Here is a 24,838-nt window from a genome sequence, read left to right as displayed (position 1 = left end):
TGGTAATGACGTATTTCATTAATAACCTTTTTTATTAAGTTTGTAACTCTTCTGTAACCGCATCTGAAAAACTTTGGTAGTCATTTCATATAAACAATAACTACTGAGAAAATTGTAACAGCTTACTCCAATGCCCAGCACATGCTCCCTCCTCCCTCCACATACACCCACAGTTTATACGGATTCACTCTTACTGAATATTTATATTGCATTTTATTACAGTGAGATTTCTTTTCTAGTATATAATTTCTACTTAAATTCACCTGTGCTCTCTGCATTTGGTGATATAATATATATTTTTATATAGTTTTTTTAAAAACTGGTAATGTAAGAGCTTGTATATGATTATTTCCATCTGGTCCTCAAAAAGAATAATTTCATATACAGAAACTAAAATAAACCCAGCACAAACGAGATGTACCAAGTAGTACATATTAAAATAATTACCACAGTAATTGAAAATTCCCAATCTCAGTCCTACAGTAATCAGTTAACTAGAGGCTACTCCACAGCCTCTGGAATTTCTCTGTCATCCACAATAAGGGTATGAATAATTCCCTCCTTTCGTTTTCCACTACTGACAGCCTTAATGCAACAGCTGTGGTCACCAACACTGAAGTGAGTTTCAGTCCCATCTTCTACAAATTCACCCTGGGAGAAAGGAGACAAGAACAAAACCAGATGTGCTATTTCAGTAAAATAAAGCTTGAGTGCATCAGTCTGTCCTGCTGTAGAAGGCACCACTAAATCCTTCATGTTTTACTGCCACTTCAGCGTAGGTTTGTGTGGTACTTATGGGCTATACCCCACAACTTGGAAGGAAACTGTCTTGTCTGGATTTGTTTTACTGACATGAATCAATGATACTAATTCACAAACTCCAACTTCACCATATCCAAGTATGTGAAATTTTGATTGTCATCTAATACTCACAAATCTTTAACTGGATGCCTTGACAAAGCCCGATCTGAGATTCTGCAGAATCTGGTGCCTTCTACAGCACGACAGAGAGATCCCTGAGCTGAGTGTAACGGTCGTGTATTTTGGATACACAGCTCCTGCTGCAGTTAGGTGATTTCCTGTTACAGATTTTGCCATACACAGCTTTGGTTTTGTCATCGTCTTTGGGAGAGCAGAAAAATCTGTGTGCCGCTCTAATGCAAGCACACTTTGACAACTAAACCTTTACTCGTAGCTTGAAATAATATAGAATCATAGAGGTTGGAAAAGACTGCTAGGATCATGAAGTCCAACCGTCAACCCAACACCACCATGTCTCCTAAAATATCTCCCAGTGCATTTATTACATTATAGAAAAGGCTGAGAACCATCAAGAGCATAAGTTCCAATTCATTGGGAGAGGATGTTTCTTCCATTGATTACCAAAGAATATTTTCATCGTACAGCAAAACTGTTGATTTTACAATTTGTACTCATCCAGGGGATTACTTGTGGCAGTAGAAATCACAGTCACAACTCTCTGGTGAGAAAGCACATCCTTCAAGGATGGGGAAGCCTACATAGTATACTTGTTGAAAGCCATCATAACTTAAAAAGACACCAGATTAAGCCTTCTAGCTGTCAACCTGCTCTAAAAATTAATACAGATATGACAGAAGGACTAAAGATTTGATTAGTTCCAACGAGGCACCTCAGCCCTATGTGTTAGGGACCATCTCTAGATGGAAAAAAACTGTGAGTCATAAGAGACCACATGTCTTCAACTTTCAGTCACCACTAACACAAGCAGGTTTGGATGAGGTGGCTCTGCCCTCTGCATCACACTCAAGTCCCTCTCACTCCCCTGAAAATTTTGTCCCTAAAAATCCAGGACAACCAACCCAGGAGATTTATTTTGTCTAAAAAGTGTAAATAAAAGCACTGTTTATCCTTAAATAGACAGATGCTTGGCATCCTAACTGAAATACTGTCAGCTGTAAAATACAGTGAAGGACATTTGGAACAGACTAATAGTGTACAGCTCTCTAGGCACGTGCTCGTACTCTGTGGTGAAGTGAGGTAGCCTGCCCTCTGTGGCTTCTTTTGCAAAGCTTTGGTTATCTAGCCATAGCCCGTGAAAAGCCTTTAGAAATGATCACGTACCGCTGTTTCCATTTTTTGACCGTTACACCACACATCCATAGTGTCCTTTTCTGTGAAAGAAAAACAAAAAAAAAAAAACAAGAAGTAGAAAGAACAAGATCCCCCCCCTGCCCCTACAGGCAGGAAAACATAGGATTTTTAAAATTTACTGTTGAATTTTACTTTCAATCCCAAAAGTTGTTCCTAATTAGCCATAGTACCTGGGCTAGAGGGTTTTTTCCTTATATTAGAGAGATGGGAGGGTCCATAATCAATGGGCAAACAACTGTTGCTATGAACATACATACATTTTTACCTCTCCCTAGCCCTGGCTATTAACACTGGGTTGTTCTGAATATTATCAGAGACATTAAACTGAAAATCATTCTTAAACTGAAAATCTTGGAGACAGAAAAATGAACTAATTTCTGCTAGTTATTTGAGTACTGTTTCAATGAAGCTCTAACATTTTTTCCAGGTTTGTTTAATTCAAAAGCAGTATTATTTAACATCCATCAAACTGCTTGTCTTAAAATCTCCTTGAAGGCCCAAGGACCACTTTAAATACAAATCTTGGAGTTTTCTTTGTTTGAAGCAGAACATTCTTTTACTTCTCCCAGCACATCCTCCTTCAAGTACTTTGCTCTGGAATTCACATTACTGACACTGTCACCTACAGGGCATCAGTAGGGAGCTGAACACTGCTTGCCTTTTAAATAAGCACAGGGAGGTTAAAAGTCTGTGAGGAGACTAATCTGTTTCTGGCATTAAAATTGCTCTCTTCATCTTAGGGCAATTCATTCTGTCCTGAGGCTTAAGAAGAAATCACAGCCCAAGGTCTCTTGTCACCAGGTCTAACCATACAGCAAGACCTAAGTGAAAGCTTTCCCACTAGATGCCTCAGACAGATTCCTCAGGGGATCCCTTCCTGCCATCTGCTTGTAATGTATTTGGAAAAGGGGCAGAAGAGAAGTGTATTGCCTTGCTGTTAAGAAAGCGAAGAAACATCATCCGAAGTTTTCAGATTAAATTTGTAGTTAAGAAGTGATGCAGAAAAAAGGATGCTGATTAATCTATCAAGAATGTAGAATAACATTGTTGCATTTCTTCCGTTAAAGACTCTAACTTTGGCTTATGATTTTTGGAAGGAAAGCCTGTTTAGCTGGTTAACAAACTTACTTACACACGCAGTGGGTGTGATCACATCGCAGGTAACACTTCTGTAACACGCTTCACCTGGAGAATTGCCTTGCTATGGCAGCTCTGTGGATACAGAAGCCATAACTCCTTCCAACCTTTTTTATGTTTCCTTTTTTTAAATCTAGGCCACACTGTTGTAGGACAGAACACTGACAGCAGGCTCACACAGGTGTAATAAGGCCATTATTTTTTCAGGCTTTGGCATCTGATTCCAAACTTGCAGGCCACTCAGGATTTTACACTGCAACAGTGCTAGCCACTGAACTGTGCTTTCTCTTGATTACCAGTAATTAAATGTATACAAGTTTACTCAAAGGCAGCAACATGAAGTCACTCAGTGTTTACTTACCTAGAACAACTCTATAGTCCGTACCACCCAAGCTCAGCACCCACGTATTGGTTGTTTTTGACCTGTTCTCCATATACTTCTTCAGGCTCTTCCCATTGATCTCCAAAGTATATTCATATGCAAAACCACTGACAGCATCAATGTTAATAGAAGCTTTTGTTTTGGCTGCTCCAACAGTGAATGTTTCTTTACCCACTAATTTAAACATCCATTCTTTTCTTATCTCTTCCTGTAGAAAAAAAACAAAGACAATGGGTATTAACTGATAAACCTGAATACGTGTCTTAGGATAAAAAAATTTGAACTAGAACTTGGGGAAACAGCTTACTACTTAACTATCATTTCAGAAGGAACAAGTACACGATATTTTATATGTCTGGAGTGCCTCTGCCCAAGGACAGCAAAGCACTTTGTGATTACTCACACCTTAATTGTAACTGAAAACAAAAAAAGAATGATTCAGTTCAGTAAATTAGGTAAAGTTAACCAACTGAATGTACCTCACTTGCATTTATTAGTCTTTTGTTTGTTCTGATGCCTGTTCAATGGAAGAACACTTATACAATTTGTATCATAGCAAATTCTGAGCACATAGCAATTTCACCTTTCCATCAACATAGACAACACGTTTTCCTGAAGTCGTCCCATGTTCAAACTCAATCTTATGAACACCATCACTTAAAGCTACTTCCCAAACAGCCACCAAATCTGTCATCTTCTCTAAGTGGCTGTACCGAGACCTATGGAAACACCAACAAAGTAAATTAATTGTCGTTGAAAGAGTTAAATTACCGATTTTTATAGTTCAAAGCTTTACTGCTCCAGGCCAAGTCGCTTTTTACAAATGAAAAATGACACTTGAAAGAACAGGCTTACAGAACTGCTTATATTTTCATGTTTTTCAAACATTTAAATATGACAAAATATCACAAAATATAAACAGAGTTAAGCAGGCTTACTTTGACAAATACCATACAGAGAGGCATATACCCATCTAACCACTAAACCTTCCATTTCAGGTGACATTATGGCTACATAATTACACTTAGAATTCAGATGCTCCTGGACAGTTCTGCGATTTCTTGTCAGGTGTTAAAATACAATATTTTGATTGGTTTCTGAGAAAGCATTTTAGCCTTTTCAACTTGAAAAAATAGTCAGGATGTCCAGTTTAGCTATCATGTTTTAAGATATTTGTCTGTATTCCTTCTCATAAACATTACCTGCAGCATCCAGAAACGCAACTCCCCACACACAAACACTCAAGGGGAGGAGATGTGGCAAGATATCCTTTCATTTAAGTGATTTTTAAAGTTTGGATACAGTCATAAGAGACCACTGGAACTCTGGGTATCTTTCCAAATCTGCTCATACCACGGTTCTGATTTTTTACCTTACTTCATCTTCACAGACAGTAATCTCCTCACGGGATGCCATAGTAACCAAAACGGCTTTTAGTCCAATTAGCAGCAAGAAAAAAAGAAAAGCAGAATAGCAGCAGAAAAGCGTTCAGGCCTAAATTTTCCTCATTTTCTCCACTTAAGATATAGGACATTGGTAAAAGCACCACGAAATATCATGCACTACCATATATAGGATGAAATACAACATAATTTTTCCCTTAGACAGAAACGCAGATATAAGTATTCTTTTACAAAATTAGTGTGTGCAATTTATCCTAACCTTATTAGCACATCGTAAGTTTGTTAGTTACTTGATGGAAAAATGGCTTGCCTAACTTGTGAGCAAAAGCTTAGAATGAACAACTTTGAACAAAGCGGGAAGCAAATCCAGAGCCGCCCATCTCAGTCACAAGCTGCAACAAACTAGCGATTATTGCTACCTCAGGGAAAGTAAAATAGCACAGGCAACACTTTCAACCTACTCGTTTTTCTAAATCATGTAGTTTCACCAACTCCTACTGACAATTCTAAACCATGTCGTAGTTTTACCATTAGCAGTAAACCAATGTAGTAGTTTTCAATGATCACCTTAGCAATTTGACCCGGCAATTCAGTCATCAAGTCTATGGAAACCACAAATAAATCACTTGTTTTTTACTTAGGAGATTTTTAGACAATGTCTGTGTTTTACAACACCGCTGACTTATTTTTAATTTTTTTTTCACTAAACAAATTAATTTGTTAAATGCTGTCTGCATTATCTGTGCATATCAACAAGCATAATTTAAGTAAGTGCAAAGAAGTGGATTTTTGGTAAATTGTACTTTTCAGTGAAAAATGAATTACAAGTAAAGTTGTAAGTTCTAGGGTCTCTCATCAGCATAACAGAGGAATGCGCATTTAAAAATTAAACCTCCTTCACTCTGACTGAAGCTTTTATTTTAAAAGACACTCAAGTACACTACCATATTACTGTCCGTGGTTTTGTCAGTAATTAAACACATTTCTGTTCATGAACTGAAAAATATGTTTTAAAATCAGTGAAACCGTTGAAAGGATCTAAGGACTTAATTCTCACGGCAGCGAGCAGCGTACACCACCTAGTAAATGCCGAGGAGGCCAATTTCTGTGAAGGCTCGCTTCCCCAGCACACGGCGGCAGCCAGGCAGGGTGTATTTCTGTGCATCCCCCTTCCCAGTCTCGTCAAAGGAGCAGGCGTCGGGGCTCAGGACAGACCCACGCATGTCCCTGCCAGCTAAACGGCACAAAAAGTGGCCTCGGGAACAAGAAGAAATGGCAGAAGAGGTGGCACCTACAGCCTACCCGCAGAGACCACATCGCTCCTGGCAGCACGCAGCCCTGCCGCGTGAGCTTCAGCGGATAATTTAGGATCAATGCTGAAAGGGTTAGGTAACATCCCAGGACACACAGATTATATATATATATATTTTTTAAAGAAAAAAACCAAACAGACACCCCAAAAAATCCCAATCAAATCATCTGGTAATGTGGCCATACATTTTTTTTTTTTTTTTTAAGATCAAACCTGAACCCAAACTCTAGGCCAGTTTAGTGTTTCCTGGGGGACAGTCGATATCGCGCTCCCGCTGCCTCGGACTCAAGGAAACAGCTTTGCACTGGCCACCGGCTGCCCCGTTTCACAGCATTTTGCGTTAATCAAACCAGCAGCCCCAAAATGAGATTTGCCTCTTTATACATAAGGACTTGTTTTGAAAACTGGGGCAGGATTACCGCTCTACGCCCACCTAATCCCTGCCAGGCAGCAGGTGGCAAATTTCTCCCCGCCACCCACCTTTATGGTCAGCAAAGAGTTGGTTTTGGGGTTTTTTTTCGCATTAAGTCCTAACAGCCACCTCTCCAAATCCCTCCTCAAACAGCTGATGGCCGCTGGCCGCGACCCTCCGCCCCCCCAGGCGGGGGCACCCTGCTCTCCAAGGACCCGAGCCTGAGGCCGCAGAGCCCCGCAGGCCCGGCTGCCCGGCATCTCCCACCCTTCGCCGGGTCGGACCCGCTGACTGCTTCCTCCTCTTCCTCCTTCTCCTCAGTCTCCAAGGAGCCTGGGGAGAGCTCCCTCGACCGTCCCGACAAGCGATGCATGTGGAAGCGGGAAGGGAGAACAGCTCCCAGGCGCCCGAGGAGAGCCCAGACATCCCGCGGGCGGGCGATGAGGCGAGCCCAGCCCCACGCCCCGCCGCTCCCGGACCCGCTCCTACCTCCGCCGGGCTCTCCTCCCCCTCCACTCCCCGCGCCTCAAAATGGCGGCGTGCGGCCAGCGCCGCCCCGCGGCCGCCCGCCCCTTCCCTCGCCACCGTTACCCTCGGCCCGCCGCCCTCCTTCCCGCCCTCCCGGCCGGCTCTGCGCCTTCCCGCCGCCGGCAGCCCTCGATGAAGCTGCGGCCCCCCCGCCGCCGAGGCTCCGCGTACCGGTAACCGGCCCCTTCGCCCTCTCGCGTACCGGTGGCGGCGCCGGGCCGGGTCCCCTTCGCCGGCGGTCCGTCCCTCGCCATGACAGAGGTACCGCGGTGGACGTGAGGCGGCTGTTGCTGGTGCTTGGTAGTTAAAGCCGGAACAAAAAGAAAACAAACAAACCGCAACCCCCCGCGCCGGCACCCGCGTCCCCTGGGCTTCTGTCGGGCTGCACGCCCACCGCCTTGCAGCGACCCCAGGGCCGGCTGCCCGGGTGCTTTAAAAAGCCAAATTTTACATATTTCTCCTTCCAGCCGTTATCGGGAAAGCTGACTATTCTGTATGTCGTTAAGCACACTTATTCCTAATGTTTTTTGCGGATCCTGTCGCAAAGCCTTACAAGTCCTCCTATAGCAGCTGCGGCTCTTGGGGCTTGGGGCTGGTTTGTTTTCGTTTGGGGGCATTTGGTGTCCCCCGCTGCCTGCACCACCAGAAGGACCGGAGACCGCCAGCTGATCTTGAGGACTCAGGTTTCTGTCTCTTCTTCCCCTTCTCCCAGATGCAGCAGGAGAAGGGAGAATGGGAAAACTTAAACAAGCTATTAATGCGTCATGGCTTGAAACCCGTGCGTTTTGCTGCCCCTGAAAGCTGCAGAAATATATCGGGTAAGGAAATGCTAATTTTACAAGTTTTTGTATTTGGAAATAGTAAGCCTAAGTTCATAAGGCATCTCTAATGGTACCATTGCAATGGTAGCAGAGATGTGACTTGCTTCGGCTATTAAAAGCCTTTCATTATGACTTTGCTTACCTTATGTATCTCCAGATATGATTGTCTTAGACAGTCAGTCTTCTCTAGGAATAAGACTTGCATTAAAAACGCTGGTGGAAGACACCGAACGACGGCAGAAAATGATGCAGGGGCTTATGGAGGCTAATCGTTACCTGAGGTAAGATCCAGTGCCAGAGGTTACCTCCTAACATAAAGCGAAAGTGTTATCAGTGCCCATCTCCTGCCAGGTGGAGCTCTTGTTGCACACGAGGCCTAAGACCTTTTTCCTGAGACTTTAGTCCAGTATGCAGCAATGTTGGCCTAGTTCCTTCTGAGCTCTTATGTTGTTTCATCTGCTGCTTCTTCCCATACCAGCATATTTCCCATACCTGCTGCCGCAGGCTATTATTGAGTGTCATCAGATAATGGTTGTGAGGCCTGTGCTTCCTTTGCCGTGTTTAATGAAATGGGTTTAATTTAAATCAAGGATTTATTTTTTTTAATTTTTTTTAGAGATGAGATACGACAAGAACGGAGTCGGGCATCTCGACAAGAACAGCGGGCTAATGATTTGGAAAACGTGGTGAAAAACATCAAGTCCAAAATTTGTCAGCTGGAAGATGAGACGATAGCTAAAGTTTGCCAGCAACAGAATCAAGTCAAAGAACTTCAAAAAGATCAACAGGTTTCACAGGTAATTCAGATAGTGCTGTCTGAGGATTCAAACTTTTTACTTTTTATAAAAGCTCTAAAAATATTTGTATTGATCAAAATAAACATGAGTCTTGGGTCATAGAGTTAGTACACTTTAGCTAAGATTTTTCAACCTGTACAGAATTTTCTAGTCATAACTTAGAAAAATTTCTATATCCTTCTTCCACTGCTTCTTTGGTAGGGCTAAAAACCAAGTAGTAAGCTTCTTTGGGACCAGGTGCCTACTTGGGCATGTACAGTACAGTCTCCAGCTTGTGGGCTGGATTCATTTCATAATGCTGCCATTATCTCCTCACAGGCAAAATATCAACAGCAGCAGGAAAAGCTGCAAGAACAGGAAGAGATTATTGCCCGTTTGCAGAAGGAGCTGTGCAACATTGGGATGGAGGAGCAACAGCGGGTTGCCACTCAAAACAAAATGTTTTGTCAGTTTTGCAAAAGAGCTCCCAAGTCTCTTCTAGATCAGCAGTAAGTAGTTTTCTTATATGGTGAATGACCTGTAACATCAAATGAAGAAATGGATTTTAAAGTAAGTAGCTGTTCTCAGTATTTATGTGAAAACAAAAGAAAAAAAGCTGGAGACATTAGGAGTGCAAGCTGAAATATGAATTCTTGTAAAGGTATTTAAATGCAGTAATTTTTTCTTGCATAATAAGTGTGAGCTGGATAAATTGATGGCGTAAAGTAAAAAACTCTCAGTCCCTGTATACGCTAGGTGTCAGCAAAGAGAAGGGAATGATTCACTGTATGTGAACTGCAGTATCTGCTAGGGTGATCTCATCCTGGGGTTCTAACATTTTGAAACGTAAATTAAAATGAAACCCCAACAAACACCTTTCCCCCCACCAAAAAAAAAATCCCAAACAACAAAAACCAAAACCAACAACCAAACAAACCCCAAAAACCCCAAAACAACAAAACAAAACAAACCCAAACCCCACAGCCAACCCTGTCCAGTTTACAATCAGTTCTGAAGTGCAACTGGTGTTTGCAGCTGCTAACTGCAGGCTTGCTGTAAGGCTTCCCAGGTACTTTAGTGACAGTTCTGAGAAAGCATTCCAAGGCTGTGTCTCTTGCAGTAAGAGCTCCATAATTCTGCTGTAATCAGAGATTTGCTAATTCCTAGGCCTCAGGTAGCCATCACTTTGTTGTGCTGATGTTGCCTGGTTGTCCGGGCCTGGGAAACATTTAAAAAGGATCGTGTGTGCGCAGCCCTTTTCTCGTGCCCTCACTGTATGAGACGAAGGATCACTGAATTTGGTTCCTGTGCTTTCTCATCTGCATCTCCGAAACAGACATTTTTCAGACAGCCTTTCAGAGTGCTCAAGGGGAAAGGCAGTTTCTCAGCTGTTCAGGTTTTTGCGGCTCTATTTTTTGCAGTCATTTACTTTGAAAGCACTTTTAGTTTCTCTGGAGGCGGATGTTCTCGGGCTATGCGGGACCTGTGCTCTCTACCTCCCACAGTGGTTGCTGAGCCCAAGCACTCGGGACTGTGTCATGCCGTTAAGGTTGCTGGGTAAACAGTCACAAGATGAGGAGGCTGCCAGGAGGATTTAGCTTTTGTCTCCTCTTGAATAATTCTGCCACTTGTAGTCTAGTACAGAGTTAATGTCTCTGCTTTTCTGTTCCAGAAAAATGACTGTGTGTTTGACGTGAGAGAGTGCCCTCTATTCAGTGCAGTCACTTCTGAAGTGCAGTGTGGTTCTGCAAGCTGGCCTATTCCTATGGGCTGGTCACAGTATCTTTCAGGCATGATTATTTTTGAAAATACCTGAAATTCAAAATACCATTTTCCTTTCTTCAGGTTCCTTTGTCTAATTGATTATTATGAATCTCGAATTAGCCAAATGAAAAAGGAGCTAAGGTAGGTCTTATGGCCCTACTGTTCAGAATTTTTCTTATTCTTTACTGGTTTTAAAGCTTGTAATGGTAAATACTCTGTGTTCCAGATGACACTAGCATGTAGGAAACAGCAAAGGATTGTAATGGTTGTGGAAGTCTGGATTCATCTGGGGAATAGCTGTCAGTCAGGCTAAGCAGCTGCTCAGTCAGGAGGCCAGGAAAGCTAGGAAGTTGGGGGTATTTAGACACTTGAGCTAGAATTCTCTCCCCGCTCCCCGTTCACTTCACCTTCTGCCCTGGTTCACAGGCAGAAGAATTACTGCATTAGCAGTGCTCACTCAGTTGATCTCCCTAAACAAAAGGAGTGCCACCTTTCCAGCTCTATTGCAGTGCCTAAATGGTACAAAGCAACAAGCAGATACCTGAGACATCCCTATCATTTATTATCTTGAAAACTGAAATGGGATTTGCTTGTACTGGGATTTCTCTCGGGGAATAAGTACACTTAATTAGCATATGAAGCAGCTTCCCAGAAATAATAGAGAAGAGCAGTGGATCTTAGGGCAGAATTTCTATTTACTCTGCAGTTTATGTAAATGTTATAGTCATACACAACTGCTAACTAAGCCAACTTAGATCTTTGAGGTAATGGAATTACAGTAAGCTGAAACAATTTATTTTTCCCAATAGGCAGTATAAAAAAGATGAAGACCAGGTACAGAGGGAAGTAAAAAGCAAGGAAGAATTCTTAAATCTAGATGCTACTCCTAATTACAGAGCACTGCTCACGGTATGGAACTACTAAGAATAAATCAGTGTAGATCTGTAAATGCTAACCCTTCAAGAGCCACACAGAAACATATATGTGTTTGATTTCTGTCCCCTTGTTCTTATCGTGTCTGCTTAATTTGTAACCTCTCCGGGCAGGGTTCACTGTCTTTATGCAACAATTCGGTATTATGTTGTGAGTCGTCTTTGCTGGGGACTGAATAGACCTTCATCTCAGGTTCTCTACCTGTGGTCTAGTGCAGCAGGCTCTTGATCTTGGTCAACTAATTCCTCTAATTCCAACTAATGCTGTCTTGCTATATAGGCAAATGGGAGCCCTTCTTAACTCATACAGACTTTAGATAAAGTGTTCAAGCTTGTTGATTATGGAATGACTGAAATAAAAGAAATAACACAGTCTATGTTGTAGTCTTTCCAGAAACAACTCATTGAAACAAAAGTCAGGAATGAACAGCTTTTGCTTGAAAATGTAAATCTCAAGAAAGATTTGGAAATAAGGTGAGAAAGGATAAGTATCATTCTTTGTAAGGGGACTTCAGTAGACTTTGCTTTACAAAGGAAGAAACTGAAAGCACCAGCCTCTGTGAAAGTATAGTATGAAATCTGCCTTCAAAAGCAATGCGTAGAAGTAAGATACGGCAGCAACAGTCAACCTTCCCTCCCTACGCTGTTAATAACAACTGCCGGCTGTTGTTTTGCTGTTCCTTGTTGTTCCATGTAGAAATGTTGCAGTATTTAATTTCCAGAATGATGTTGCGGCACTGGCAAAGCTTTCTTACTTTTTCTCTTGGCTGAGTTTTACAGATACCTTCAAATGCAAGGCATATAATATGGTACTCTTTCTTTCTAACAGACCAACTGCACAGGAATTGAAACTTTACAAGCACCAAGTGAAGAAACTAGAGAAAACTTTAAAGGAAACTATCCAGTAAGTATATTTCTTCAGTAGCTTTCCTGAATCCTCTGAACTTCTTCAGGCAAAGATGCTCTATAACCTGTAATCTGGATAGTAGCTTATAAAGCGTGTACCTTATCACCATTCCTCAGAGCCTGGTTATGGGCAGCGCATGCTACACTATCTTCGAAGACACCCTGTGAATCTCTGAAATGATGGCGTGGTCTCCAAATGGGGGCACAGCAGTGTCTCTTGTATTTTGTTTTGTCTTTCTGGATTTGATTTGAGCACTATCACAGGCAATGCGGACAGGACCACACTGTGGTGGTTGCTGCTTCAGTGAGCTATAAAGCAAGCTACTGGCTGCATTATGGATTATGAATGAGAAAGCAGGAGCTGGCAGAATGCTGCAGCTACTGAAGTTATGTCCGATTTATTCTTAGAAATTTATTTAGTTTTTTTTTCTGAAACATTGCTAAGAAAATACATTGAACGTATTAGAGATCCGGTATCGACAAAGCATTTTTATCTGTAATTTCACTTAATCGTTTGTGCATGTGTATACCGAATGCTAAATATTTTATGGCCTGAAAAAGACATCACTTAAACTTTTAAAATACTCAGTTCTTCATTTTACGTCATGCATATTTAAATGGTCTTTTCTCTCACGCAGTGGGTATGATTTAGATGGTAGTTTTAGAGAAAGTCATCTTAGATTTGACAAGAAGGGTAGGGAGCTGTATCTAGTAAGCCAGGAAAGATGTTCATGCAGAAGCAGATAAAGGCTGTGAGCATGGAATTTGACCCTTTTGAGTAAAATTCTGGATTTTAAGTCTTCAGCTGTAGCAGAACGTCTGGTAACAGAACAACTGTATATCTGGTGGTGTGTCCCTCCCAAAATAGCAGGCAGTCTGAAATAACCTCAGCCTGGAGACTTGAGATAAATTAATGATATTTACATTAGGTATTCCATTCTTCAGCTAGTTCAGTTTGATGGAATTCTATCGGCAGGCATCAAAATGGAGATTTCACTTTGTAGGTGTAAGTGTATGTGCTACGTACCCGGTTCTTTAATCAAGTTGACTGCAGTATCTCCTGCTAAGGCTACTTGTGTAACCCACTGTACGTATTTGGCGTGTAGGTCTTCAGGGAGTAGTACTGGAGAAAGAACAGAAGAAAAGAAAGAACCTGAGAGTATCTCGGGAGTAGATCAGCTGCAGGGCGTTTGCCAGCAATACTTACAGGTATGCAAATTTTATCTGTACTGTGTGTATCTAGCACTGTTACAATGACATGTAATAAATAAGTTTTATTTAACTATGTAAACTGAAGCATGTTTTTTTGAATCTAAGAGTTCATGTGAAGACCTCTATGCAAGATGCGTAATGTTCTGGATTTGGCAGTTAACGTAGGCGTGTTCTTAATTGTTCTGTTTTAGTGTAAGCTACCTGAAAGTAAAGCAAGCAAGCAGAGACTAGGTTGGCCACCATCAAATCAAAGATTTAGCTGAAGTCTTTTCAGGACAAGGGATTTGTTCAGGGTCTTGGGCAAAACAGATCCTTATGTTACAGTTCTAAACATGCCTGAGGAGATAGTGGCTTTTATTTTTCTTTGAATTAAAAAAAAAAAAAAGCAAATATAATAAAACTTAGAAAAATGTAAACTGTAGAAGTAATAATGCCTCAAGTGGATAAATGTTAAATATCCCTCAAAGGGAAGTATATTTGCATTACTTTTATGTGCCTTCTAGCTAGTATATTTTTAACTCTTAGAATCTATTACATATTGAATGTATCTGTAAAAGTCATCGATAGTAACTTATTGGAGCTGTTTATGATTTAATGTTTAGACAGTCATGACTGCGGTGGAGAGGGATTTTTATTGTAAAATGTCATTCATACTTGAGCAATAACATTTGTTATTTGGTGTTGTAGGTTTTGTCCCACATTGATTCTATTTTGCGAAGTCCAAGAGCTCCTCCGTTAATATACAGGCGTAGTAAAGGGCCAGCGCAGAACTGCATTAAGGGGAATGGACAGGAATGTGGATTTGAGCACCTTCCACTCACTATAGAAATGTGGGCCGATCAGCTCATGGCCCTGAAGGTAACGTGTTGTTGCACTTGGCACAGGTAGGTCCCTCCCTACCTGTAGGGTTTTTTTCTGTGCATACCTTCTGTTATTGCCTGACTTGGTGTATAAATTTTAGAAATAATTCTGCTGTCTGTTTATATATCACTCTAAAACCACAGTAAAATGAAAAATGTACAGTGTGCCTGCAGGCCAGCCATACTCCTCTGCCTATATCATCTAAATATTTTTGTTCGCTGGCTGAGTCCCTAAGCTGACACTTAAGCTTTAGAGTCCAGGTACTTCACACATTAACGATGCAGTATTCTCTTTCTTCCTTTTGTCTTCCCAGAACAGTAACTTTTTGATCTAAATACAAGTGAAGTGATTTTGTCTAAAACCAAACTCTCTGTGACCAACACTCTATTTCACTGACACTGTAATATATGAAGTACTTCAATTTTTAGACTGTCAGTGTTATTTTTAAATCAAAGAATGTAAGCAAGATACTGTGCTCAAATTCCATGAATATCTGACTGTCTGCAGTACTAGAATGCTTTTGCATGTAAGAAACAGAAAATCTGCCTGTTTCTATAATAAAAGCAACTTTAAGATGTCACTAAAATACATTGTGTCCCCTCCCTCCTTTTAAAAGGATTTGCATAGGTCCTTGAGAAAACTGTCTCTGGAGTTGGTGCCCTGGCACACTGCGGATCCACAGGATAACAGAGAATCCACACGAGTTGAAGACCTCCAGTTCATAGTAGATGCAATTTTGGAAGAAATAGAAAATAAGGAAAAGGTAATTCTTACCAGGGGCTTTATAATCGCAAGTTACTGTGGAATTCTTAAATGCATTCTTAACACAGTGATTAGATTTGTGCATTTGAAAGCCTTGCGGGGTTTGAGAAATGGCTGTTTGAAGGTATTCAATAGTCAAAGACAATTTTAACATAATGGATAAATTCACCTTGGGGAAGGCTGCTTTAATCGAAGTCCTTTGACCAACGATGAATTTGCACTGCCCTGTAGTCTCAGGTATTCTGGTCTGTCTGTTTCTCAGCCAGCACTGGGAATACATTAGCGTACTTACCTAGCAACAGAGAGGAAAGCTTTCAAAAGTGTGTGTTTGGTTTGCTGGGTGTTTGTGTCTGAAAACTGCCTTTAAAATATGCCTTCAGATTTAAGAATATTTGAAATGCTGTGAATTAATGAGGGAATTCACACCAGTTGTTTTTTTTCATAGACTACTTTTAAGAATATTTCACTGTTTAAAGGAATTCTTGCTTTGTTAAGCAATAACATGGATGCGTTATTCCTTCTGCTTGCTATAGAACAGCCAGACACCGTCCTTACAGACCCTGTTTGCAATAGTCTCTCACTTTCAGAAGTTGTTTGATGTGAATTCTCTGAATGGAGTTTATCCACGAATGAATGAGGTTTACACAAAACTTGGGGAAATGACCAACGCTATGAGAAATCTCCATGTGCTCCTGGAACTAGGTAAAGACTGACCACCTAGCGTTTGTTCAGACCATTTCCAAAGGAAGAAGACAACAAGGGAAAGGCTGATCTCTTCATAGAAAATATGTTGAGCTGCTGAGAAATGAGTAAACTAGGCATATTCTTCACCATGAAGATAAAAATAGGTTGCTGGGAGCTTAAACAGCAATATTTGTAAGCCTTTAGCAGTTGCTGAGGAATACCAGGGAGGCAGAAGAAAGGAATAACACATGAAATTGATTATTTTTTTTTTCTCCACAAAGCTCTGTTTCCTGTGAGCTGACCTGAGAATTCTTCTTGACCACCTTTCATTCTCTACTTGAAAGATACCAAGTTTAAGAAAAAAAAACCTCAACCTTTGCTGTAGATTTCTGCTCAGTAATTCATTCAAGTGTAATCGTGACCAGTCCCCAGAACTTCTTTCTTATGCTGTTAAACGTAAAAAAAGAAGTTGCTGACTGCCTAAAACTGAGTGCCAGTACCCAGAGGCATACTTAGTTACTTCCTAGTGCCTGTTTGCTTCTGGTTTGTACTGCTGGAGAACAGCAGCTGCTGCTGCTCTTGGGTTTAAAGGTTTGGCTGCGCTGTAGGGTGTTCAACCCCAGGGCAAGGCTCCAGGACTGCTGAGGTCTTCTGAGCCTCAGTCAAGGAGGGAAGCACTCTTCCTACCCACAGCCTGCACAGGAGATGAGGAAGCCTCAAGGCTCCCTAATAATCCCAAACCAATGGAGCTCAAAGTATGCCTTCTCCAAGCCTAGCTCTTCTGAAATTGAGGGAGAAAAGGACAAGGAGCCTGTTTCCTTCAGTCACAGCAGGTAAAATCCAATACCAAAACAAGCTCTGGCTGTGAACACAGCGTTTGGTGGGGAGGTCCCCTGTTGGCCAGGCCCTATACCGTGCTTCTGCTGTGTTACAGGAACCTAATGAATAACCCTCTCTCTGTATATAATTTCAGTTGGTTGATTTCCGCTGACCCTGTAGGGTGCACTTTACCACCTCTGCTGTGAAAATACACAGCTCTGACAAGTTTTTTAGCCATTAAAGGATTAGTGAGGGATTCACCATACCTAGCTAATGTTAATAGGCACTTTGTTTTCTGTCAGTGATGGAACTTGTATGCCTAGATGTTTGAAAACCCAGTAAAATCTGGGCACCTGCAAGAACTGGATTGTGTCTAAAATACTCTCCTGTTATTACTAAGAGCCATGAAGTGTTTGTTTTTCCACAGACAGTTCAGCTCCACCCACTGTGGTAGTGGATACTGTTGGGAAACTGTGTGACATAATTAATGAGAACGTGACCGAGCAGGTAGAGCAGCTTCTGGGGACCCAAGACATCCACAGGTATGTGGGGCTGTTCCACTGGTGACCATTCTTGAAACATCAAATTTAGTAATTGAGAGAACTGGCTAAAACCAATATGGAAAGAAACTTTACAAGGTCACCGAGCTGTGGCAGTAAAGGAGTTACTGCTGTCCTACACTAAACATCTTGGATGCTTTCAAAAGGATAAAGCTGGCAAAGGGGAAAATTGGAACCTCCTGGCCTTAAAGCACCTTGTTGGCCTGCATGGATAAGGTGTTCAAATAAGCCTTAATAGGATGTGTGTTTTGTAAGGAGACAAATACTGCACGTGGGCGGGGAGGAGAAAGTGTTGCAAGGTTTCAGCTGTCATACTGAGGTGTATTAGTTGCTAAGAGAAGAACGTATGCCTCAAGCTGCCTACAAATATTTTGGGAACTGGACAAATCTTGCTCTGTCTTAAACAGATGACAACATACATATACTTGGTGGCAGACTGTACGAGCCTGCAGTCAGCATGGGCTCTGCAAATATGCTAAAAATTAATTGCAGCAGGCAGCAAGTAAGTCTGACACATGCAGAGTTAACAGCACGGGCTCCCTCAACCTTTCTGCACTCCTCAGTTTAACTAGAGAATAGCTGCTTATAGAACATTCCTTGCTCCACCTCTGGGGCAGTTATATCAGCCACCCCCAGGCAGTATGTTTAACATACATAGACTAATGCTCAAGTCCAAAAATTACCTGGTGCCATGTAAGCAGGAAAGAAAGGATGTATATAGGGCAAAACTAGTGAAATTAGAGACCCTCTTTTGTCAGGGACCACTTGTTGGCTGCAGGGTTCAGAACCTGAGAGCACATTTTTGGTGTAGATGGTTTTATAGACTACGAAGTAGCAACGTTTTCAGAAAGTCATGACATAGTGTGGCAAAACAGCTGAGAAGATTAACTTAAAATGCCCTTGCACCTTTTATCTGACAGTCTCACTTGCATATTTCAGCATAATCAATAAGCTACAAGAACATGAGTGTTTCTTTCCGCCATTTCAAGCTCTCATTCAAGATTTGCTCTGTCTTCTAGGTGAGTAATGTTTGCAACAGTTGTAATTATCTTCATGCCAACACTTCCTCCTAAAACTTTAAATAGCTAATGTGTGTTTTGTTTATGCCTGGTATGCTAAAACACAAGGTGGATGAGAGGGAAGGTGCTAACTTTTGCCTCACTCTCCTCTTCTTTCCAGCTTTCCTCAGGAAGTGACCAAAATACTCTTTTCATTGAACATGGGGTTGCATATTGTTGATCCTATTACTCACCAGCTAAGCTAAATTGATTTTTTTCCCAGGAGCATTAAAAAGAATGAGGAGTTTGTTTTACTCACTAACTGTACTTCTAACATTTAAGGCAGAATTTTGGCTGAACTTGAAGGTGTTCTATGTACATACGCTGCACTGATTTGCTTTTCATTCTGTTTCAGAGATCCGTAACCTGGATGATATTTTACCTACTGTGAGAAATCTGAAATTGGTAGCTAGTTAAGAGTTAGTCTGGTCTTCTCTAGCAAGATTTATCTTACCTGTAACTGTACCTCTTGATGCATTATATTACAGCTACCTCATCAATAGCTTCAGATTTTTTGACATAAATAAAAGTTGCTGCATTTTTTCGTTTTTCATAATTCTCGTTTCATGGCCAGTTTGAGAAGAACTTCCTGGAGCCGCTAGGCCATCTACTCCATCCCAGAGAGAGAACCACTCCCCTCTGTATCAGTCTAGGGTCCTGAACCCAGCACAAAGCCAGGCACACTGTAACCACCAAGCATTCTGAATGCTGCTGACACAGTACGGGGGAGATAAAGGTGCTCTAACTGCCTTAGCCTTAACACTTTCATTATTCGCTTATCCTGGTTTTCTGGAGAGTCTGTTTTAAAATGTTGCTTACATTTTCAGGTAAGGTTGGGATGGGAGCAGGTTGTTAGTCAGTGAGGATGCTTTCTGGTTATGGACTGAGGCAGGCTTGGCTAATGTGATCTAGGCCAAAAATATTTGAAACTTGCTTTAGGTGGTGGCTTATGGGTTTCTGCCCAGCACAGATTTGAAGTTACCGTGGTCATGTTTCCAAAGTCAGTTTTAGAAAGGCATAAATCAGTTTCTTATGCAAGACAGGTAGGAGTTTATTGTACAGAAACAAGTACATCAGGCTTCCAAAAATATTTTGGTATATTTTGCTCCCATATTAATAAAGCTTATTTTACAAAACTCTGCTGTTCCTCAGACAGAATGCTTTACTATCAAGGTTTACAAGATTTTGAAATGTACTGTAACAAAGAACAAAACATGTTAAGGCATCACAAACTAAAACCTTAACGACATCTTGGTAAACTAATCTCCCTGCTTTTAGAAGCTTATTATATACATACCTGCAGTCAATCTGCTGAGATACTTTTGAACAGCAGAATATCCATTTCTTAGTTTCTCAAAAAACTAATTGCTATTAGAGGCTTAAACAGTTTGTTTCAGCAGGTTCTGTAGACCTGCAGCTGGAAAACACTGTTTAAAAATTTATTCTTTTAAAAGTACAATGCTTTCATGTTAAAACAACATGAATAGGATGCCAGGAGAAATGAGACTGCCAAGCAAAGTAATGACACTTGGCCGACAGTCTAAAATGTCTCCAGGTACAACACTTCCCAAAGAATATATTCATACTTAAGGGTTCTTAGAGGGAAGATATGCCAGAAACAGTGAGAATAAAGGATTTATTATTTAGGGGACAAGTTATTCCCAAGGTGTCTATTTTTTTGGTTGGTTGGTTTTCATTTACTTCAGTAAGCACTAATCTCTGGGTGGGATCACTAAATTTACATGTCCTGAGCTGGACCCTTCTTCAGATTTGCAGTGACTGTTCAAAATGTTAATTACAAAAGAGATGTGTACATTTGTATGAAGTTGAAAAATTAGTAACTTATGTACATGAGAAGAAATCAATTTTTCTTGCGTCTGCTCCTCGTCAGCTCGTACCTGCAAGACAGACAATAAATAATTGTAGTAGTTTAAGGCTTTCTTTAGGGTTTTAACTAGCACAACAGAGAGGGGACTTGGGCAGCCTTACTGCTTATGCTTCAGAGGCAGCAGGGCAAGAGAGGCTTCAGAGATGGCCTCAAACTTCAGCTCTTGACCAGGAACTCTGGATGTGTCATTTTTCTCCTACTCCCATAATTGCCACATCCTTACGTGAGCCACAGACGCAGGCTGGGCCAGGGAACTTGGTTTTCCCATCCCGCTGGCCAGTACTGGCTCACTGCCCGTGTGGATAGCAAGCTCCTGGACTACCTGTGCTGCATTCCTGGGGCTCCATTGAAGGCGAAAGAAGGAAGAGCTACTGCCATTAACTACAGACGTAGAAGGGAAAACCACCACCCCACACCCTGGTTCTTAATCTTTGCCTCAGACCAATGCTTAAGGTTTAAGTCTGAACCACAATGATCATACAAGCAAAACTGTAAGTGGCTTATTATAGTAGTTTCTATAAACACTTTGTAATTAAAGTTTTATCATATATATATATTGCTGATCAGAGTATTAATTTAGTTAAGATCTTTATCCAAGTTAAAAATTTGTTGCAAGGTTACTTTGATAAACATAATTCTTGTACTTATGTGTCCCAGTGGCTTTTATGGTAACTTAAAATCTGCTGAAGACTGTGATTGAGATATAGGCCTCTTATTAAAACTGTTTCACAGGCAGGTCTTGCACGAGCAACTCAATTAACATACCACTTAGATAAAATAACCAGATTAGTTCAAGTTAGTCCTGCATTTGCAGGTCAAATTTTCTTGCTCACCAAAATAAGACAGCCCTGCACCAGCCCTCCTACAGCAGTCACGCAAACTCCCAGCAAAGCAAGCGGCAGGCTTTGAAAGTACGCGATGAAAACTTACCATTGTGCAAAACCTTTTATCAAGTCCTCCTGCGACAAGTCAATCCGCACCTTTGAAAAGCAAATTTTATTTCTTTGTATATTAGCCAGCCTACAAATGGCTGTGCTAAGCTGGTGTTCCTCCCAGGTCAGACCCCCTTGCGAGGTCTAGGGCTGCAGCTCAGGCTCAAGGGAAAACCGAGCTGCCTGCGTTCCCAGCACACAGGCGTTAGCCAGCCTCAGCTGCCGCTCGGCTTCTCAGCAGCACTACTGGAAATTTATCTGTCACTGATGAAGTGAGTCCAGTTTACTTTTCACAGAATCAGAGCTGTTCAGAGAAAGCTTAAAGCACCGTTGGCAAATCCTGGGCTTTAATCACACACCTTTCTCAGCTTCCTGTTTGCGTTATTGGAGCCATTCCCCAAACGGGCATCAGGGCATCCCGGGAAACAGGTTTTTATGTTGGGAGCACCCTTTTGAAATGAAGCAGCATGGCACATGAACCACATGAGACCACGCAAGCTTCCACATGGATACAGCCTGATTTCAGATGACAATCTGGCAGAAAAAGTTGTTTCCAGATCGCTAAGCCTATTATCGAGACTTAGCAGAACCACATTTCAGGATCACAAGAATTGCTCAGGCTGTTCGGCTCTATTAAATCAGTAATGTAACTTCTTTAAACTTACTTTCCCCAGCTCCTTCCTTTCCTGTGAAATGAATGGCCTGCTGTTTTTCACAGCAATGTCCAGTGTCCTTTTCTTGACATCTTCCAAAGATTCAAAAAATTCAAATCTAAAAGTAAAGGTTTGAAAGGAAAGACTTAAGTCAAAAATTAAAATCCCATGAGCATCAGTGGCCAGAACACAGTGACAGAATACAGCAGCAGCAGCCAGAACTTCAACACAGAAGGAAGACAGAAAAGGCAAGTCTATAGTTATATTTTATTCACATTGTAAGAATTCTCTTCCAAGGCCTCGTGGAAGACTATGACACTGTTGTTCAGACTGTTCACGGTGCCAGGGGAAGGGGGAAAGCCCGCATCCGTGATGAAATGCTCTTTACCATCATTTTCCCCCTTCACGGAAGATCAGCACATTTTCCATGCAACCTTCATTACTCAGAGGAAATAGCTGAGCCAACCCCCCAAAGTTTACAAAGTAGGCTTATACCACATTAAGAGAAGACAAAGGTTGAAACCTGTGGCAATTAAATTCTTAATGGCTCAGACTCATGCCTCTGGCACACACCATCTAATGTCAAGTGAGTTTTGTCCACGCTAAACCCCTTAAGTTCTGCCCACCTGAATAGCTTTTCCTCAAGTCAGAGTTGTAAAACAGGTAATGTGTTTGGAGCCAAGTATTGCTCAAGCTATTACACTTAATTGAGGATGTTCAGGACACGTCAGTATTGAGGATGAGGAACAAGAGATGCTGTTCCCAACAGCTGTGTTGGCACTACATCAGTGGAGTTACATGAGAATAGGCAGAAACAAAATCCACAACTAGTGTTTTGAGTGTTAAGATGAAATATTTTTAAATCCTTTCTCCATTTCTGACCTATGCCAACATATACAGAAAGGACCCAACATAGTCACCCAGGATCACCCAATATTCACATATTTTCACATGTGTGTGCCTTCCTCTAAATACGGGATTAAACCCACCTCTATATCTAAGCATTACTGTGTTAGGTTTTATACAAAACACATTCCATTTCAGCAGCAAAGCTGTGAATGTGTCAGCTGTCAGCAGAGAGGTGGCAGCATTTTACCCTGCTCCCGCCAGGCCTCAATGACAACACCCACCCACCTGTCCAAAGCATCGCCTAGTCTCAAAAGGCTGGACCTATTTCTGCCTTTAGCTTTTGGAAAGATGTCAGAATAAGCATCAGGCAAAGAAGCATGAACAGAGAAGTAGGCTTCCTGAGGTACCTGAACGGAAAGATTGCCTCTGCAATGACAGGGAGTCAAACGCGGGTAGGGGAACGTCTGTGCGCAGAGAAGGGAGTGCAGCCTGCATCTGCTAGGGCCAGGGAAGGGGGTGAGGGGAAAGTGTGCCCTCCCAAGGGAATGGACAACACCACGCGCAGAGCAAGGCCAGGCCTAAGTACTCACAAACCACAGTTAAAGCACCATTTTTTCAGAAGACCGCTGCAAATGTTCACATGAGGCAATCCCTCAGCACAACAGGAGCATACCTCAGGTAAGCCCTTTCATTATACAGAGATCATAACTATTCCAGCGGCAATCATAATTGAAGTTTTCTTACTTCTCATCGTATTGGGGGTTCAGAGTTTTTTTCTTAACGGAAGTCTTCTTCCTGCTTGTCCATCTTCTATCTGGAAGCAGGTATATACGAACATACGGATCTACTCCACGATTGGAAGAGGGTACTAAGTTTCTGTTAAAAGAAATACAGTGTTGACAAGCAAGGCACGTTGTCCCACTGTGTGTTTTAATGCCTTGTCTCTCTCAGACCTCAGACCAGCCCCTCATGGGCCAAAAACATTTGTCTTGGGAGTTGGAACATAAGCAAATAAAACTTTAAGGATGTGACGCTAAATAAAATTTTCACTACTGAGTGTGTGGCCACTTATTGGCATTCCTAAATTAACTTTTACAAATTCAGTCACAGGTGTCAATCCTTGTCACGACACCTATCGTGACATCCCAAGGCACTCATCAGTTGTCACTGCTGTTCAGAGGAAGTTTTGCGTGGATGAAAGTTAAAGTATCTCTACGGCAGTGAGCACTACTCACTGGCCACTCTCGCAGACCTGCTGCTGGCATTGACCAGAGCTGGTGGCTTCCACCTGCCTGGGCTTACGAGGCTGCACAGATCAAAGTCAGCCAACGCTACGGCATCTCGGCTGGGCAGTTTTTTGCTGCACAAGGCTCTGCTCCAGCTTTGCTGAACGACACAAGCTCAGAGAGGTCTCCCCCATTCCTTTACAGGGAGATGCAAGCAAACACCAGTGTTACCTGCAGCCATTCACCAGCACGACGAGACTCTGCCGCACTGAAGCATAGCGCACTGTGAGCTGAATCTCTCCCAGAGGCATTTCAGTCCCGCTGTAAGACAGTTGCACAGTCAAGGCTTTTAAACACAGCTACTTAACAGATCACATGCATAGACCTAGCAGCACGAAACAGGACATGAGCTTCAGAAATTGGTGAGGCATTTTCAACTAAAACCAACTTTCAGGGCACTATTCTTCCTTCAGGCCTTCTGTACAAGTACCTAATTTTAGTCCCACAGCACAAACAGCCAAAAAAGCACCTAACTGGCCAGCTGGAGATGGAGCAGCGAAGTACAGGTTAGCACGTTACACAATTCCTTCAAGGATGTCTGTATACGCAAATGGGACCTTTTTTACATCTCATTCCGCATGTTACTAAAGTAGTTTCAAATCCAAAACATTGCTTTAAAATGGCTTTAAAACGGTTTCTAAATGAGACCCTGTTCAGAGCTAGAGAATTTGCCAGTCCAGAAGTACTAGAGTGAACAGCTGGAGCTGGGTTTGACGTTCAGGTTGATAACTGCTCTGATGCTCTCTTAATTGAGATAGACCTTCATTA

The 24,838-nt window shown here is 41.9% G+C and overlaps 3 protein-coding genes across 8 annotated transcripts in view; 1 reads left to right on the top strand and 2 right to left on the bottom strand.

Moving 5' to 3' along the window:
• Positions 1–13: 13 nt before the first annotated feature.
• FAIM (Fas apoptotic inhibitory molecule) lies at positions 14–7,589 on the bottom strand. 4 transcript variants are annotated; one of them, XM_064451152.1, is made up of 5 exons: positions 7,510–7,589; positions 4,236–4,371; positions 3,632–3,860; positions 2,104–2,153; positions 14–651 (listed from the first exon to the last, which is right to left on the bottom strand). In XM_064451152.1, exons 2-5 carry the CDS (start codon positions 4,344–4,346, stop codon positions 502–504), a joined length of 540 nt encoding a protein of 179 aa, XP_064307222.1. In that variant the 5' UTR covers positions 4,347–4,371; positions 7,510–7,589; the 3' UTR covers positions 14–501. The 4 variants fall into 4 exon arrangements, with proteins under 4 accessions (XP_064307222.1, XP_064307221.1, XP_064307223.1 ...); XM_064451151.1 differs by having other exon boundaries at positions 7,479–7,561; XM_064451153.1 differs by lacking the exon at positions 7,510–7,589 and adding an exon at positions 7,269–7,352.
• On the top strand, positions 7,205–19,018 carry CEP70 (centrosomal protein 70). Of its 3 annotated transcripts, none has more exons than XM_064451147.1 (16): positions 7,205–7,480; positions 8,020–8,125; positions 8,286–8,409; positions 8,745–8,925; positions 9,244–9,413; positions 10,750–10,809; positions 11,478–11,577; positions 11,986–12,074; positions 12,430–12,504; positions 13,613–13,715; positions 14,406–14,576; positions 15,196–15,342; positions 15,875–16,043; positions 17,272–17,386; positions 18,344–18,423; positions 18,818–19,018. In XM_064451147.1, the coding sequence occupies exons 1-16, from the start codon at positions 7,220–7,222 to the stop codon at positions 18,877–18,879; spliced, it is 2,013 nt and encodes a 670-aa protein (XP_064307217.1). In that variant the 5' UTR covers positions 7,205–7,219; the 3' UTR covers positions 18,880–19,018. The 3 variants fall into 3 exon arrangements, with proteins under 3 accessions (XP_064307217.1, XP_064307218.1, XP_064307219.1); XM_064451148.1 differs by having other exon boundaries at positions 7,416–7,568; XM_064451149.1 differs by lacking the exon at positions 7,205–7,480 and adding an exon at positions 7,522–7,607.
• Positions 19,019–19,488: 470 nt separating this feature from the next.
• ESYT3 (extended synaptotagmin 3) overlaps positions 19,489–24,838 on the bottom strand; it is a 35,868-nt gene continuing 30,518 nt past the window's right edge. Inside the window, exons 19-23 of the mRNA XM_064451139.1 lie at positions 24,242–24,331; positions 23,529–23,660; positions 21,948–22,053; positions 21,281–21,330; positions 19,489–20,360 (exon numbers count right to left, since the gene is read on the bottom strand). Coding sequence (XP_064307209.1) covers positions 20,324–20,360; positions 21,281–21,330; positions 21,948–22,053; positions 23,529–23,660; positions 24,242–24,331 — 415 coding nt within the window. The 3' untranslated portion in view covers positions 19,489–20,323. The remainder of the gene's footprint in view (positions 20,361–21,280; positions 21,331–21,947; positions 22,054–23,528; positions 23,661–24,241; positions 24,332–24,838) is intronic.

This window comes from Phalacrocorax carbo, chromosome 5 (assembly GCF_963921805.1).
Source record: "Phalacrocorax carbo chromosome 5, bPhaCar2.1, whole genome shotgun sequence".
In the NCBI taxonomy this organism is placed as follows: domain Eukaryota; kingdom Metazoa; phylum Chordata; class Aves; order Suliformes; family Phalacrocoracidae; genus Phalacrocorax; species Phalacrocorax carbo.
Note: the sequence above shows the minus strand (reverse complement) of the source record. Positions and strands in the feature narration are given on the sequence as shown.